Source organism: Vigna unguiculata, chromosome 2 (genome assembly GCF_004118075.2).
Source record: "Vigna unguiculata cultivar IT97K-499-35 chromosome 2, ASM411807v1, whole genome shotgun sequence".
In the NCBI taxonomy this organism is placed as follows: domain Eukaryota; kingdom Viridiplantae; phylum Streptophyta; class Magnoliopsida; order Fabales; family Fabaceae; genus Vigna; species Vigna unguiculata.
This window is the reverse complement of record NC_040280.1, coordinates 26664689-26682553: the sequence shown is the minus strand read 5'-3', so window position 1 is coordinate 26682553 and position 17865 is coordinate 26664689. Positions and strand designations below refer to the sequence as shown.

Genomic DNA, 17865 nt, shown 5'->3' with positions numbered 1-17865 from the left:
AAGTAATTATTTGACCTCATTCTCTTCAAAGTCAAGTCAGATCTAACTCTTTTAAACTGTGAAAGGTTAAAAGAAAAAACTAAATTAATACACACGTGTAAACATAAAATAATCACACTTTTTATTCTAATATTAAAAAGACTATTACATTTAAGGAGTGTTTATAGCTTCTTATAGTCAACCTCCTATTGTATTTGAATATATCGATTACTTGGATCTTATTCTAAGAAAGTGAGATCTTCCACTCCCATGAAATTATATGTTCTATTTAAAAATGAACTATACTCTATTTTAATTTGAATGAAACATGTTCTTATTTTATATTCAATATTTTAAAAAATTGAAGTTTTCAAGTCACTGATGGATCAACCAAAATAGTTGAAAAGAATAATAATAACTTTTCCAACATTTGATTAGACACCGATTTAAAAAAAATCAATAGATTTTGGGTATTTTATTGTTTTTAAATTTTCTTGGAAGTTATAATTTCATTAGATTTTTATGACAGGTTGCAATATTTGCAAATTGTATCAAATCAAGATTATTTAGAGTAATATAATAATAGTATTGTAGTGGGGTACTCCCCTGTTTATGGTACTTATTAATGTTAATAAATAAGCAGATATAATATTTCACATTTTTGTTATATCTATTTTTTTCTTTCTATATTTACATATATTCTATACAATCTTTAGGACAGGATTAAAAATAATTAATAAATAAGGTGATATTAAATAAAGTCTGATCTCAATATTTATTAATGTAGTTTTATTTTATTTAAAATATAAAAATACCTATAAAAATTATACAATTATAATGATAATTTACATAATATAATTTCTCTTATATTTTAATGTTGCCAAAAATGAAAATGTAATAATTAAACTTAAACTTAAATTAATAAAGAAAGTAACAAGTGAACATAAAAAAGTTAAGCATTCTGGTATATCGATTATTAAATAATAAAGTATTAAACATATAAAATTATTTTTTAATTTTGTTTTGTGTATATTAAATAAATAATTAATTATAACTGTATAATATTTATGAATATTTATGCCCTCTAAATAAAGTAAAATTACAAGATTTCAACAAACATAAATAGAATTAATGATCATTGATTATACCAAAAAGTCTTTTCCCTTAATTTTTTTATCCTTTATATTTTATAGCATCTAAAGTTGTTCAGTTTTCCATTTTTTTTTCCCCATGCATTCTGCAACATCTTGAAACTTTTCTTTCTCACATATTCAACACACCTATCTCTTACATATTGGACCATAATAATATTTTGATTTGGCAACAAGAAGTTTTGTCATTGTGAAAAAATCCAACTTGTGAAGTTCTTGGAAGGTCTGATATACCGTTATAGTTTTCGACACCTGAAAATGTTTCAAACAATAAAATCAATCCAGAATTTCTCAAATCTGGACAAAATTGACATTTAAAAAAACAAGATAAAAAAGCTAAAAGTTCAATTCAGACAACCAAAAAAGACAGTAAATCACCACATATCTTCTTGATATTAAGAAGATTGTAGACATATTAGTTGTTTTAGAGATTCCTATTTCAAGTGATGAACACATTAAAATTATTTTAAATGGGTTATTCGGTGAATATTACAGCTTCATCACTTCCATTTTGTCTCGTGTCAATCCTTATACAGTGATCCTTATACAGTGAAGACATTGATGCCTTGTTGCTGTCACAAGGAGGACACTCCAAAAAGTTCAAGATTGCTGAAAGTTTAAGTTTTAATCAAACTTCCAGTCCTTCTTCTCCAAACAATTCAACAAATAGGTTTTCTAGTTCTTTTAATAAAAACAATAGTTTTTTTTTTTTCCAAGAATCAGGGTCAAAATAGAAACTCAAATCATTTTTCTTGGCAACCATATTCCTCTTGGTCCAATTCGAAAATTCAATATCAAAGATACAATAAGTTTGGTCACACAACTCTCACGTGCTGGCACAAGTATGAATCTGACAATCAAACTACTATTTGTGCTAATCACTCTGGATGCATGTCTCTAGAAAATACCGACACATCTTCTCTATTGTACACTCCTTCCACTATCAATGATTCCTTGTGGTATCCTGAGACTGATGCTTTTCACCACATAAAGCATTGTCCACAAACTTTCACATCAAAGACAACTTACACAAGCAATGAAAAATAAATTAGATAATGATACTAGTTTGTCTATCTTACATGTTAGTTCAACTTCTTTTTCTTTTCCTTCCAACCGGATTACTCTTATCCAATCTTTTACATGTTCCTAATATTTCCAAGAATTTGATTAGTGAAAGGAGATTTGCTATTCATCTTACTTTTTGTTAACATTTTTAATTTAGAAATATTCTTGTGTGGTGGACACTTGTAAACTCAGATATTTATAAGGGAACTTATTTTTTATCATAACTACTTTATTTATACACTAAAGGCCAAGGCTTTTGTTGGTCCCCTTAGAGAAAGGACACCACAACTTTGTCTCTCCTTTGTTCATCTTTCTAACAGCCGTCCAAAATTTTGTACAAAAAAGTCATGTCAAGTGTGATAGGAGTGAAGATAATCCATTTGATGTAAATCTTAAAGATGAAGATCAAATAAAAAACTCAAATATCCCTCGTTTGTGATAGTGACAAGCTAACTAATAGCCTACCCATTGCCAACTTGGTCATCTGTCGGTGTACCCTTCCTAATTTTGTCGTTTGACAACAAGAAAACGTGAGGTTTTTTGCTAGCAATGCACTTACACATACAGAATTTCATTAGTATACGGATAACCAAGAGAAATTTAGTCTACACACCCAATTAGAAACGGTGAGCTTTGTGGAAGGCAATTCAAGGTATGTACACCCATAGTCATTGAGATAAGGTTTGTAACAATTAACTGGGAGTAAACGACCAAAACACTTGGTGTTAGATTTAAAACCCATCGGTGGAAATCAAACCAAATAAACAATTCTTGAATACTTAATATGTGGGGAGTATTAAGAGTATGAAGCTAAGAAACTGATTGTGGGACAGAGTTTGCAATATCCACCTGAGTACTAGAGTATGTCATCTATGTTGAATATATTCTTATTGACCCTTCTTTCTTGATTCGGACAGTGTAGTAGTGAATTTCAAATAAAAGGGTCAGGAAGGATGCCCTTGTCTACCATTTCTCTAAAGACCTGCATGGATTTTTGAAGGTCCCCTTTCCTACATAAGACATCAATCAGAGGACTGTATGTTTCTGTATTGGGTGCACAACCTCTTGAGGTGATGTCTTCCACCAACTTCAAGGCATTCTCAACTTTTCCCTGTCTGCAAAATTCCGTGATGACAGCATTGAATGTAGATGGAATAGGAAAACAGTTATGAGCAATCATTTCATTCATCAGCTCAACTGCCTCTCGGATACTACCCTGTTGGGAAAATCCATGAACAAGGCAGTTATAAACTAAAATACTTGGAATTCCACCTTCATCAGTCATCTCATCATATACCCTCTTTGCATCCTCAATAGACCCCTTCTTGCAGTGCTCTAAAATCTTCTGGCTTCTGTCAACAGCTCTAGGGAACATGTTCCCCATCTTTGTTAGAAACTCAGCTGCCTCATCAAATCGATTTTGCTTAAACAGGCCATATATTATGCTATTGTAAGGACTGATGCGCCCTTTAGAGCCTTCTTTGCTTTCCTCCATTAGCTCCAAAATAGAAAAACCATCTTCAATTCTTCCTTCTGAGCACAGACCCCTAATTAATGAGTCAAATGTAACAAAGTTCCATTGGATCCCATCTATTTTCATATCATTAAAAAGATCAAGAGCCAAATCCAACATCCCAGATTCACAAAAGCCAGATATCAGTGCATTGTAGGTATCCACATTTGGAAGACAGCCTTTGCTCTCCATCTGCTTCAAAAAATGAAGTCCAACCTTCACCTTCCCCACTCCACAAAACCCCTTTATCAAGGTGTTGTAAGCCACAACATCTAGCGAACCTCCCATGCTCTCAACTCTCTCTAAAACGTCGGCGGCCTCTGTGGCGCGGCCAGCACTGCATAGAATTTCCAGCACCTTAGTAACAGTGACAACATCAGGCACAAATCCCAGGCTAAAACTCTTCTCCAGCAGGACAAGAGGCTGAACTGAATTCCCTTCCTTACAGTACCCAGATATCAAAATATTAAAGGTAACATCATTAGGCTCCTCCATCTCACTCATCAAGCTCCTAGCCCTCCCAACCTTCCCATTCCTACAAAGTGCATGAAGCAAAGTGTTGTAAACCACAGTGTTTGGAGTAACCCCTCTGGACTTAATAAGCTGCAAGAGCTTAAAACCTTCACCTATCCTATTAGTGAGGCACAGTCCTTTCATCAAAATCCCAAAAGTGTAATCATCCCCCTCAACTCCACTCGCCATCATGCTCTTCCTATAAAACTCCCTAGCCATGTCAATATCCTCCTTCACAAGCACATCCAAAATTGAATTGAAAATCTTGAGGGAGGGGCTGCCGTGGAACTTGTACGCCAAGTCAAGCACTTTGATTACAGTTCTAATCATCCGCGCCCGGCCGAGGCAGCGGATGATGGTGACAAAGATGGCATCATTGGGTGGTGCACCGAGTGATTGGGGCATTTCGTCGAGCAGTTGCTTGACAGTGTCGAAACGGCGGAATGTGCAGAGCTTGTGGATCAAGGCGCGGTATGTGGATTGAGAATGGGCGAAGTTGGGGACGGTGGACGCCCATCTGAAGCATTCCAACGCTTGGGTAGCAGATTTCTGGTCCAGTATCAGCTGTGAAACATGATCCTCGCTTGGTGGAGAAGAAGAATATGAAGATGTAGATGAATGCGTTTGGAATTGGAAACGCCTTAGATAAGGGGTTGAGGAGGATCTACGATATGCCAATACTTTCCAAAGTTTATGCATTTCATCAACCGAGGTTAAGTACAAAGATTATAAGACTAAAAAATCTTGCCACAAACAATGATTTTTCCCGCTGAACAAATCACCCCACTCAATGCAAATGTGTTCCCTTTAAAGAAAAAATGAATCATTTTTGTCTATCCTTATTAAGAATCTATACCTATAAAATAGCTGACACCACATTTTTCATACAAAATCTTAAAGTTTATGGTTTTTTCCTTTATTTTTTTACATTGCTTAACTTTTTCATTTTTAACTTATACTTAGACTCTTAACAAATCACTCTTAAGTTTTTAAGCTTTTATAGGTTGTCTGCTCCAAAATAGATATACTTTTGAATGCGTATGGTTTTATTGAAAATTGTATTTAAGACACTTTTTTTCTCATAAAAGGGGCCTAAAACAAAGGGACACTAATCACAGAAAACGACAGCTGAATGATTTGTTAACAAAGCAATGCAAAGAAAAATAGGAAGACTTTTATGCATGCACTTCAAGTATATCAACCTATATCCTCTTCTTTCATCATACAAGTTTACGTACAATCGTAATTCTGAATTAAGTAAGTTTTTCCTTGATTCCAAAAAGATTATTTTGTACATTCGTTTAACCTGTTCTAAATGAACAAAAGTGTGTGTTGATATTATCGGAGCACAGGAAGAAATAACCAACTAGGAACAAGATGAAAAATTCTATGGCGATTAGCTTCTATGAAAATGTGATTGCACAATAAAGATTCCAGGGAATTAATTAGTACTAATAGAGAGAATATCCCTGACAAGATTGTAGTAATGATGCTGCACATGAACACCCTTGTTTAACACTATCAATCCTTCTAAGTATTATGTCCATATTTGTCTTTTTAACAGAGTCATTTTCAACTTGATAAGTGATTGTCTGTTTTTCCTTTAATTTGCCATATGTATGTGTAAAGGCAAAGACAGGTCAACAACAATAAGAAAACACAGTGAATGTTCCTAACAAATTTACAATGACTTGAAAATGTTGTAAAAGATAAACTAAGGGCGGAAAATACAAATCATTTACTTCATAGCTCTTTTCGGTGGACAATGGAAGCTTGCTATATTGTGTTGTGTATTTGTATCACTTCCCGCCATTGAAAATGGGAAGACTGACACAGAAGGATACTCAAAAACTGGACTTCAAGAACCTTGTGGTAGACAACAAGACCAGAAGTATGTGTGACCTTGCCGGGTGATAATAGTCCTTGTAATAATCATACTCCCCAATTCGAATTGTTACAAGTTGTGTAACATTATTATTGACATTTAAGCAAACAACAATGTTCAAGTGCAGCAGGGGTAGCAGTTAGTCAGAAAAATCCCCACTGAAGAACACCCTACTCAATAATCTGTACAAATCAGCAACTTCATTTATTCATCTACCATTCAAAACACCCTTGAGAAGATCAAGGCCCTCAGCAGAAATACTCCTCCTCCTATATGATCTAGGAATTTCAATTTTAGGAGGTGGATCTTTGGAGAAACACACAATCACAACTGTGAGGTTGTCACAAGTGTTGCGTTGAAGGGCCTCAGTAACAAGTACTTTTGCACATTTGTTCGGATCATTATGCTGCATCATCTCCTTCCTCACCATTGTCACAGCACACTGGCTGCTCATCACATCCCACAATCCATCACACCCCATTATCAAAAACTCGTCCTCTTCACTCAGCACCATATCAGCAAGTTCTGGCTCCGAGCTTAAAGGACTCTTAGAACCTTTGCTGCCTTTTATGTGCCAATCTCCAAGAGCACGAGCCACTGATAGTTGGCCATTCAGGTATCCATCGTAGATCACTCCACCAAGTTTTTCAATTCTTAATCTTTCAGAAGTGCAATTTGGTTTATGGTCTTTGGAAAGTTCAACTGCTCTGCCTCGTTTGCCCAACACAGCACGAGAATCTCCTGCATTGGCAATCAGCATGGAACTGCAAAATAGATTACTAGTACAATTAGCATGTAGTAGCAGCATGCATTCAAATTCATATATGCAAGGACCAACAGTGTTTAAAAATCATTGCTCGAATCATATGGTTCTCAGTCCCTTACCTTCCCAACGTTAGGGCTATCAGAGCTGTGGTGCCTGAAGAGCTATCAAGAGAACTCGCATCTCTAAAAGCAAGATCAGCCTTCACAAATGCACTCTTAATTGCTTTCTTAATGTTAGATGGGAAATGAGCATCTTGAACTATAAACTTGAGGATGTTCTTTCTTGTAAATGCTGCTGCATCAACGCCACCATGTCCATCAAATACCTGTATATCATCAATCTCCATGAATGCCTAATCTAAGGGACATGCAAAAGGAAACAAGATTGGAATACCAATCAAAACATGGTAGTCGAAGAAATAGTTTCTTTGATGTATTAATCTTTGTAAATCTTTTAGGTCACTGTGGTTAATCAGTGATGGGGAATTCATTCATATCTTATAGATTGCTCCACTTACGAAGAGAATTTGCCCACTTCATTAGGTGAATAATAGGATCGATCTAACTCAACACAAGAAACATACCCCGTAAAATGCTGCAGGAGAAGGAAGGTTTGCTCCTAGACCGTCACATTCACTAAGACTATCAATGCATATGAATTCATCCTCCATGTACTGCTTTGGTCCTTTATCAGAATAGCTTCCAGATCGAATTTCAAGTGGAAAGTCTGATTTTTTTTCTGTGCTTGATTTAAGTCCAGTAATACTAATATTTGATTCCTGGAAAGAAGAAGATAGGGCATAATTACTAGCTAGGACTACGTCAAAATACATGGATAACAGCAGCTTCAACAAATAAACAATCCACTTTCTTTCCATGGAATTCTCTTTCTGTGCTTTCACTATACTTGAAACAAACCGATCAAAACAAGGACATGAACCAACAAATTGCTCCAAAGTTTAATAGTAAAGTGCCATTTAAACTTTCAAGAAAAATCATCCTAAGATTGCAGCTTTTTATAAATCACCAGAAACTTTATCGACCCTTTTGCATTTAGCTGCAGATACAATCGGATCCATATACACGTTTGAAAACTGTTTGAGAAATAGGAAATCATGTCTGGTATCATAAAACTGCATCTCAAAGGTGGAACCAAACACGCCAAAAGCCTCTTTTGTAATAATACAACTACTATACTAACAAGTCCTAGTATAATATCAAAACAATAAATGAGAGGAACCAATATGTTCCAAGTTTTCCTAAATCCTGGTTTTCTTTCAACCAAATTGTGTGAAGCCATCAAAATGCTGCACAGGTGTTGTTGAATCTTGATGATATCCGACCCACGAAAACAGAAACATGCAATTTCAATTTGACTACACTAACCGGTTCTGCAGACCAAGAAGAGCTGCTGAAATGTCGCATAACAGAATGGTCCCTCGGAGGCTTCGCTGCATTCTGATTCAAATTCCCCACCGTATCCCCATTGGGATCCTCCATGGAACCATCAGTACCACCCCTGGGGCAGGGGCATCCACCACCAACACCACTCATTGTATCTGCGTCACACGTGCAACATGTCCTTGTCCCATATCACGATCCACCAATCAATCACAACCACAACCAAACAAAAAGCTTAAAAATTTGATTTTTCATTTATTTGTTATTTATCCCTTATACCAGAAGCTTCTCCAAAACAATTCAAACAACCGGCGCACCCGAGAAAGAAGCCATTTTTAAACGACCCCAGAAGATGAGACAGCCAGAGACAGCTATTGGAAACGTGGGTGGCACTTGATCCAAGCAAAAAAGAAAAACTGAAGTGAAGGCAACCGTGAAAAACACGAGAAATGGGTGGTAGCGTGCAGAGAAAGGAAGAAATGGTGGTGGCAAAGAGAGAAGATTAAGAGCAGAAAAACGAAGACCAATATAGTTATAAATGGACATGAGAGAGAAGGGGAAACCGTTGAGATGAGTATATATAAAGTGATTGGCAAATGCAGGTTTTGCGGTCGCCATTGTAGCGCTTGAAAGGAAGTGACATGTGGCTTCTTCTGCTGCCATTTGTGTTACCAGTTGACCGGATACATGGCCTTGTGCTACTCCAATCTCTTGCAATCTATCATCAATTTTCTATTATCATTTCATTTCATATGAATCTCAATCCTTCTATGCATTTTTCTTTCACAATTTTCTATCAAAAACTTTTTTAGCCTTGCCCATGATCTCGCCAAAATAACAACGTTAACACATTGTCTTACCTTAATAAGTAATAACCACATCAAGAGATTTTGTATATTAGGCTTGTTTTGGACTCTTAATCTTTTTAATATGTTAATCATTATACTGAACTATGTTACTCACTTGGAGAAAGAGAATCCAAATTATCACCTGTTATATAATTATGTACAACTATTAATTTCACAAAAAATTCTAATTTTTATAATTAATTTTGTCACTAATTTTTTTTAACTATTTTTTTCTGCCGGTATTAATTTAATATTAAAAAATTATTAAGATAAATATTTGTATCTAAGAGTTTAACTGTAAAGACATTAATTTTTATTCCTTCTTTATTTTTATAAAATATTTTTTAATAAAAATAAAATTAATTTTGAAATAAATATTTTACTTCTTTAGTATATACCCTTTTACATATACCCTTTTAAAGAAGCTATTTCAACATTATTTACTTTATTCATAAAATGTTTTTTTAATATTTTGTTTTATTGCTTTAGCTATTATAAATTTTAATTATAATTATATTTATAATTAATGACTTTATTACTTTATCATAAATATTAATGTTACTGAAACTTTTAAGAATCAAAGATGATTTTTAATATTTGAAAAAGATAAACTTCAAACATTATACAATGATTCACAACTTAAACTTTTATACGCGAATAAACAATTTTTATTTTTCTAACATTATTTTTGTCATAGATTTTTTTTTCTCTCATGTTGTTCTTGAAAGGTTTATTAGTGGATCAAATTGGATTAAATGAAATTTTCCAGATTTTGGAAACATGCTCGAGCCTGACCACACGGTCTTAGGACAATAAAGAAAATGACATTTTCTTTGAAACATTTTTGCAACCTATACTTTCTAGGCTTTTCATCGGCTTTGAGCTGAGGGACAGAGGTGCACCTAGATGATATTAGGTCGGGTCATACATAGATGTATTTATTTTCTCATGATGCATAATAAAAAAAATTCATTCATTATTCATTTTATTATTTGTTATATATCTATTAAAAAAATATTCATATATTTTTTTAAACTTGTAGGTATTGTTGGACGGATGAAAATAACATATTTTGAAAAATTCATATCGACTAGAATAACGTATGGGGTAGATGTTAGTGATTATATAATGAACTCTAAGAGTGTTGTGAAGTGTAACGAAATTCTTGCTCTGAAAAAATTTACACAGTTATTATTCTCTGTGTTTGTGATTTTTCTTCGTATTTGGAGTTTCCACATTACATTGTATGTGTTAATCTTATTTATTTATTAATAGTTATTTCTCTACTAATAGGATGATTCTTTGGGATAAAAACGATAATATTCTTAATTGATGATATATGCAGATTTTTTAAAACTCGCAGGTATCCATGGATAACTGCAAATATTTAAAAAGAATATTTTATAAATTTTAAAATAAAATTTAAATAAATTTGTAAAGAAATGTAAAATAAAATTTTATTTTTACTTTTTTACGAATAACAAATACTCACAAATACGAATAGTATGATATTTGCAACCAATTCATTTATAAATAAATATTAAAATATTCACTACCCACAATAATAAATATATGCAAATACTAATTACCCGTCACAAATTTTATTCGTAAATAATCAAGAATACCAATATTTTTGTCATCCTAAATGGACCATACAATACATAGAGGCCAAAAGAAATTAATTTGTCTTTCTAAGAGTGAGTTAGGGAACTATGTGGTCATTCAATTCCGACTACTCAAATAATCGAATGATGAATGGAGAAAACTCGAAAAGATTGACACAAGGTAGAGACGTCACCGAATGAATAGGGATTCAGCTCTCAGTCGCATTAGAACAAGTGGACAACCACATAAAAGCAAGGTAAACCACAAAAAATAACAAGTACCATAATTATTGACACTAAACATAATTAAGGTATACTTGAGCTATGATTAACCCATGAACAATGTCGAACCCAACAACCATCCCAATAAATACAAGTAATTGTAATTACAATGGATGAGTTTTCAAGTATTTGGTTAATTATCTATCTGAGATTTTCCAAATAAACATGTAATTAAACGTCACAACATCTTTCTTGCATATACAAATATAAATATTGATATAAAGTTGAAGACTTATATATTTATTAAATAAGTTTAAAAGTGGGCTCATCATCTAATCCTATTTTTATTGAAGATGCATCCTTGTAGAGATGAACATTACCATATGTATCAAAACTCAAACAACACTACGGGATTATCATGTCAAATTAAATAATATATTTATTGCTTTAATATAAGTTTAAGTTACTCTTTTATGTTATTTTTTAAATAAAAAATCCTTTTTAAATATTCTAGGGTTGAACATGTGCGCATATTCAAAGAGTTTATCAAGTTGCCAATTTTCTTTTACAAAGTTTGAGCTGGATTTAGATAGTTCCACGTTTCTCATTTTTCTATTCTTTTATTGACTTTTGCATCATCCGAGGATGTTTATAACATTTTTATTTATTATTAAAAACAATGACTAATACTAATCAATATTATTAATATATATATATATATATATATATATATAATTTAAAAAACTAAACAAGTCATCAATAATACATTCAAAGTATTATTTACTATTATCACGCCTTTCAATTTTTACATTTGATATTTTTTCATATGAACATCTAATGTTGATATCAACATACGATATTTTTATTATGGAGGAGTATGTTAACATCTCGCATAAATGTAAATCGATTTATAATATATAACTAAAGACAAACTTCATTATTCATTATACTAATATGATATTTAAATTATTCAGAAATTATTTGATATAAATTTGAGATATCATATACTATTGAATCTTGTCTAATTTTCAAGCTCAACATAAAAGGTATTGAAGAATCATTGGATTAATTATGAAGAAAAATTAAAAAATAAAAGTTCATAAAATCAGTCATTAAATGATTAGTAATAAAAATAGCATAAAAAGAAAAAAAAAAACTATATCTACATCACTTTTGTTTTATTCTCTTATTCTTTTTTCTATTTCACTTCATTTTGTCTTCGTTGAGAACGACACGACATCCCACGGTAAATGAAACACTGCTTTCCGTCCACTCCACACAGTCAACGCAATATTCCACTTCATTTCTTATTCCAGAAATTTCTTTTCATAACCACTTTTTTTTTTCTTATACATACACTTCATTTAGAAATAAAATATCATATCCATGTGATAAATATATATTTTGTATAGTTTTAAAATCCATTGGTTCTGAACCGTTCTCACATCACTTTAATCGCACATTATATAATTATTACACGCCCAACGCACAAATAACTTAAAACTTTGAGCCAAAGATGCTGCCATGCCATGTGTTTCACATGAAAAATCAAACATACTAATTTATTACTATTATTATTTTATATTAAATATACCAAATTCTGATTATGCAGAAATTTTATATTCCGGTGAAGAAAAATCCACGTCATTGACACCGATATGAGGACAAGCAATTACGTGTGAATGTATGTCCTATTCCGGCACCAGAAGAGTGCAGTCCTGTGGGAGAGGACTGTCCTTAAAGTGTGGAAGGGCTTTAAAATCTTGTGCTGTTCGGAACACGACAATTATCTCCAACTGTTTCAAGCCAATTTCACACTTTGAGGTTCAAATTTAAGGTGGTGCCAAGGGTCATCATTGCACATTATAATGATTATATCACTCAAATAAAAAACAAGGAGAACAATATGTGCCCAGTGGCATTAATTTTTATGGACCATATCTACCATCACTAACCTTAGCATTAGCAATAACCTTATTGCCAATTCACTCACTCCATTTTCTTTACTTTTCCTCAGTGCCCAGATTCTCCATAACCCACTATGCTTTTCATGGTCTCTCTTTGCTTTTACTTTTGGCTCCCTCCTTCTGTACAAGTACTGGTCACTGGTTAAAGTTTGTCTTTTTGGTGTACTATGCATAGGTGCCACCTCCCTTTTTGTGAATCTATCAGGCATGTATGACCCTTTTGAGTAAAGTTCTATTTTTTTTACATGTTGCAGTCCTCTACTTGTTTGCCTTAATAGTTGCCACTTTAATGTTTTCTTCTTTTATGTTTTTCTAAGATTTCTTTATATTTGATGTGCGTTGAAGATTTGGCTTTTGAGTTTGTGAGCTATACTATATTGGGGGGTTCTGTTACTACCTCTTTTCAAGATCTTAGTTTAGTAGCTGTGCTTTCTTTTGGAAAATAAAACAAAATTAGGGATATTGCTTCAGTTGTTCATTGGTAGCTATTGTTTTACAGGCTCCTTATCCAACCATGAATAAAGTTTGGCCCTTGGTTTTCATGGTTCTTTCCATTGGATGCTTTTCGAATGGGAGTGGAAGGCAAAATTCCACAGTACCAGATTTTGTAAATATTGGGGCACTCTTCTCTTACAATACCAGTGTTGGTAGAACTATAAAAATTGCATTAGAAGCTGCGTTTGAAGATATAAATTCTGATCCAACTATTCTTGGTAGAACCAAGCTAAACCTCTCTATGCAAGAAGATTCTAAGTACAGAGGTTTCCTGAGCATTGCCGAGGGTATGTCTTTCACAGTATCACCCTTGTTATGTGTTAAAAGCCTTAAAAATAATCTTTCTCAGGCACAGATGAAGTTACTTCAACTCTGTCAAATTATAGCTCTGCGTGATATCAGTTTTGCAGGTCATGGCAAGACAGACGGTGGCGATAATAGGCCCACATAGTTCTGTAACAGCTCATGTCATAACTCATATTGCAAATGAGCTTCAAGTTCCTCTTCTGTCATTTACAGCTTTTGACCCTACTCTTTCTTCGCTTCAATTCCCATTCTTTATTAGAACTTGCCATAGTGATCTTTATCAAATGACTGCAATAGCAGACCTTGTTGACTACTATGGCTGGAAAGATGTTATCGCAGTCTTTCCTGATGATGATAATGGTAGAAATGGAATTAGCACATTAGGAGATAAGCTTGCAGAGAGGCGTTGCAAGATATCATATAAAGCAGCTTTGAGTCCCCAAGCATCTATGGAAGAGATTAGTAATGTGCTTGTGCAGGTGGCTCTGGCAGAATCACGGATAATAGTTGTTCATGGCAATACTCAACTTGGCCCTCAGGTGTTCACAGTTGCAAAGAATCTTGGGATGATGGGAACTGGTTATGTCTGGATAGCCACTGCTTTTCTCTCTGCTCTGCTTGATATCAACTATCCCCTCTCTCCCGATTCAATGGATGAAATTCAAGGAGTTCTTACACCACGTATCTACACGCCAAATTCAGAGCGCAGAAGAAGTTTTGTTTCTAGGTGGAAAAACTTGACCAGTGGAAATACTGCCAATGTCAAACTTGGATTGAGTTTTCTACCTCTCTATGCATATGACACTGTTTATGCACTTGCTCATGCTCTTGATGCATTTTTCAAAGAAGGTAACCGGATTACATTCTCAACTGATTCAAAGCTGTCTAACATACATGGAAACAACTTGAATCTTGAGGCCTTGAAAATCTTTAATGAAGGAAATCTGTTACGTAGAAAGATCTATGAGGTAAACATGACTGGTGTGTCAGGTCCATTCAAGTATGCATCCGATAGAAACCTTGCTAATCCTGCATATGAAATCATTAATGTGATTGGAACAGGAACTCGAAGGATTGGTTATTGGTCTAATCACTCTGGTTTATCAGTTGTTCCTCCAGAAACTCTTTATTCGAAACCAGCCAATCTGCCCAGGAAAAATCAAAAGCTGTTTCCTGTGATTTGGCCTGGAAACACAGATGAAAGACCTCGTGGTTGGGTTTTTCCAAACAATGGAAGGCTCTTAAAGATTGGAGTACCAAGAGGTGTTAGTTACCAGGAGTTTGTCTCACAGATAAAAGGCACTGACATGTTTGAGGGATTCTGCATTGATGTATTTCTTGCTGCAGTGAATCTGTTGCCTTATGCTGTCCCCTACAGGTTCATCTCATACGGGGATGGTAAGAACAATCCTAGTATGACTGAGCTTGTCCGTCTGATCACAACGGGTGTGAGTGTCATGCCGATAACTTTTTGTGCAGTTTGGATGTTTTTTATGGCAATCTTCTGAGACCAATTTTCTTCATCTCATGCAGGAATTTGATGGTGCAGTAGGTGACATTGCAATTACTACAGAAAGAACAAGGATGGTGGATTTTACTCAGCCATATATTGAGTCTGGTCTTGTGGTAGTAGCACCCATTGGGCAGGCAGAATCCAATGCTTTGGCCTTTTTGGCCCCTTTTACACCAAAGATGTGGTTTGTGACAGCTGCCTTTTTCATATTAGTGGGAGCTGTTGTTTGGATTTTGGAGCATAGGGTGAATGATGAATTTAGAGGACCACCCAAAAAGCAAGTAGTCACCGTTTTATGGTAAGAAATCTGGTATCTGTCCTCTTTAGATCTTTTTTAGAACTCAAAATATAATTATGATGAGGTTTTAATTTTCCTATTATATTATGTGTATACAGCTTTGATTGTTATGTCTGTAACTGGTTTGATTTGCATATGGCAGGTTTAGTTTTTCAACAATGTTCTTTTCCCACAGTAAGTGCCATATTTTTGTTTTTTTCTTAAGTCTATTGTCAAAGGGATAGCTTCCCTTGGATTAATGAAGCTGCTTTTTCTGTATACCATGCAGGGGAAAATACAGTGAGCACACTTGGTCGTGTAGTGTTGATTATATGGTTATTTGTAGTTCTTATAATTAACTCAAGTTATACGGCAAGTCTGACCTCAATCCTCACAGTGCAACAACTTTATTCTCCCATTAAAGGCATTGAAAGTCTAGTAAACAGCAAAGTGCCTATCGGCTACACGCAGGGTTCTTTTGCAAAAAACTACTTAGTTCAGGAAATTCATATTGAGGAGTCTAGGCTAGTTCCTCTGACAACACCAGAAGAAATTGCTAAAGCACTGAAAAATGGTCCCGAAAATGGGGGTGTTGCTGCTTACATTGACGAGCGTGCCTACACTGACATCTTCCTCTCCAGCCGTTGTGATTTAACTGTCGTAGGTCAGGAGTTCACCAGAAATGGTTGGGGATTTGTAAGTATCACATGGCCTTTACTATTTTATGTACCTTGGTTTTATTCTTTCTTCCAATAAGCAAGTGTAACGGTATGTGTTGAAGATTTTATATTGACTAGAGATAATGCGATTTCATAGTATATAAGTGGGTGCAAACTTGTTTTGTAAGTTAAGTTAAGCTTAAAATCTAATTTTTAACATAGTATTGGAGCCATGGTTTGAAGCCTATCTTAGCGTAATTTATTACGTTTGTTTGGCCTATTGTGCCATTTGTTATCAGAAAATTGATTGTTTGTTGAACCTATCGTGTTATCCACTGTTGGACTAATAATAATGTCTAGTCCAATACCTGATATATATATATATATATATATATATATATATATATATATATATATATATATATATATATATATTTCGGCATGAGGTTTAAAGTCCACTTCATAACAATATGATCTGCAATATGCGTAATACTAGTCCTTGGAATCAATCCTTAGTTGTTGGTTCTCATATTTGGATTTGTCAGCTTTGGTAATATATCTTGTTTTGCTTCATTTTTCTTCAGGCGTTTCCACGGGACTCGCCATTAGCAGTTGATTTGTCAACTGCCATATTGCAGATGATAGATAATGGAGATTTGCAAAGGATCCATGACAAGTGGCTTTTGAGTAGTGCTTGCTTATCACAAGGGGCAAAGCTTGAAGTGGAAAGACTCCAACTTAGAAGCTTTTGGGGGCTCTATGCGATCTGTGGAGTTGCGTGCTTGCTTGCACTCTTCATGTATCTTATACAGATTTTGAGGCAATACCAGAAGCACCACTCAGAGGAACCCGAGTCCATTGACGGCCAAAGCTTAGGATCATCATCAAGATCTTCACGTCTCAAGACTTTCCTTTCATTTGCAGATGAGAAAGAAGAGACTGTGAAGAGCCGCTCCAAGAGAAGAAAAATGGAGAGGATCTCATACCGAAGCACTGAAGGAAGCACATCCATCAGCTCCAATAAGGAAATTGCTTCACGCAGAAGTGAATATGCTAGTGAACTATTATGACCAACATGTCTCTACATCGATCACCAACACTATTCATTCCTACTGCAACTAGGACTACTAATACATAGTTTTTTCCTAAGTAAATATATGTAGGATAAATTAAAACTTTGGGTAGCTATATGTAACACTTCTTCTTTTAACCTGGTTTTCATTCTTTATATATGCAAAAAAAAAAGGGTTTTCAGTTTATACCAAATATATATATATATATATATATATATATATATATATATATATATATATATATATATATATATATATATATATATATATATTCATTAATCATTTCCAATTTCTTGCTGATTGTAATCACAATAAAAGTGTCATTTATGTGGCCAATGGATTAGAACATTACATCAGTTTATATTTGACTAACTGCTTTTAATTAATGTTTTAGTCTATTTAGTTATGTGAAATTGTTTACTTCTTCCGTTTTATTATGAGTGAAAAGAGTTGAATTAGCTCTGCACTTCATTATGCACCACAACAACAAATAACGAAAGTAAAATTTAATGACCAAGGACGGAAGACAAGGGTCAAATTACAAAACAGAAGCATATCTGATACAAACTAACACCAGATCATAATTTGTGAGCCACGCGCCAGTGGTATATAAGAATTCATCATAAATG

The 17865-nt window shown here is 34.1% G+C and overlaps 3 protein-coding genes across 5 annotated transcripts; 1 reads left to right on the top strand and 2 right to left on the bottom strand.

Annotated features, from left to right (window-relative positions):
* Nucleotides 1-2898: 2898 nt before the first annotated feature.
* LOC114171901 (pentatricopeptide repeat-containing protein At2g17525, mitochondrial) lies at nucleotides 2899-5114 on the bottom strand. The gene has a single exon (XM_028056685.1). It carries the CDS (start codon nucleotides 4918-4920, stop codon nucleotides 3127-3129), a length of 1794 nt encoding a protein of 597 aa, XP_027912486.1. The 5' UTR covers nucleotides 4921-5114; the 3' UTR covers nucleotides 2899-3126.
* A 140-nt stretch (nucleotides 5115-5254) lies between these two features.
* LOC114171897 (probable protein phosphatase 2C 47) lies at nucleotides 5255-9026 on the bottom strand. The gene is made up of 4 exons (XM_028056677.1): nucleotides 8258-9026; nucleotides 7456-7650; nucleotides 6992-7197; nucleotides 5255-6870 (listed from the first exon to the last, which is right to left on the bottom strand). Exons 1-4 carry the CDS (start codon nucleotides 8423-8425, stop codon nucleotides 6315-6317), a joined length of 1125 nt encoding a protein of 374 aa, XP_027912478.1. The 5' UTR covers nucleotides 8426-9026; the 3' UTR covers nucleotides 5255-6314.
* A 3782-nt stretch (nucleotides 9027-12808) lies between these two features.
* LOC114173788 (glutamate receptor 3.6-like) lies at nucleotides 12809-17420 on the top strand. Of its 3 annotated transcripts, none has more exons than XM_028058389.1 (7): nucleotides 12809-13122; nucleotides 13413-13695; nucleotides 13811-15162; nucleotides 15248-15525; nucleotides 15668-15699; nucleotides 15794-16200; nucleotides 16748-17420. In XM_028058389.1, exons 1-7 carry the CDS (start codon nucleotides 13081-13083, stop codon nucleotides 17231-17233), a joined length of 2880 nt encoding a protein of 959 aa, XP_027914190.1. In that variant the 5' UTR covers nucleotides 12809-13080; the 3' UTR covers nucleotides 17234-17420. The 3 variants fall into 3 exon arrangements, with proteins under 3 accessions (XP_027914190.1, XP_027914191.1, XP_027914192.1); XM_028058390.1 differs by having other exon boundaries at nucleotides 12811-13118; XM_028058391.1 differs by lacking the exon at nucleotides 12809-13122 and having other exon boundaries at nucleotides 13819-15162.
* The last annotated feature ends 445 nt before the right edge of the window (nucleotides 17421-17865 follow it).

What these genes read in the sequence shown, in the direction of transcription:
- LOC114171901 (XM_028056685.1), bottom strand. Translation starts at nt 4,920, where the DNA reads ATGCATAAACTTTGGAAAGTATTGGCATATCGTAGATCCTCCTCAACC.
- LOC114171897 (XM_028056677.1), bottom strand. Translation starts at nt 8,425, where the DNA reads ATGAGTGGTGTTGGTGGTGGATGCCCCTGCCCCAGGGGTGGTACTGAT. An exon ending in CTTCTTGGTCTGCAGAACCG is followed by an intron (nt 7,651 to 8,257) that starts GTTAGTGTAGTC and finishes TCTTCTTTCCAG; the next exon opens with GAATCAAATATTAGTATTAC. An exon ending in CTCCTGCAGCATTTTACGGG is followed by an intron (nt 7,198 to 7,455) that starts GTATGTTTCTTG and finishes GATGATATACAG; the next exon opens with GTATTTGATGGACATGGTGG.
- LOC114173788 (XM_028058389.1), top strand. Translation starts at nt 13,081, where the DNA reads ATGCATAGGTGCCACCTCCCTTTTTGTGAATCTATCAGGCAT. An exon ending in AACAATGTTCTTTTCCCACA is followed by an intron (nt 15,700 to 15,793) that starts GTAAGTGCCATA and finishes TATACCATGCAG; the next exon opens with GGGAAAATACAGTGAGCACA. An exon ending in CCAGAAATGGTTGGGGATTT is followed by an intron (nt 16,201 to 16,747) that starts GTAAGTATCACA and finishes ATTTTTCTTCAG; the next exon opens with GCGTTTCCACGGGACTCGCC.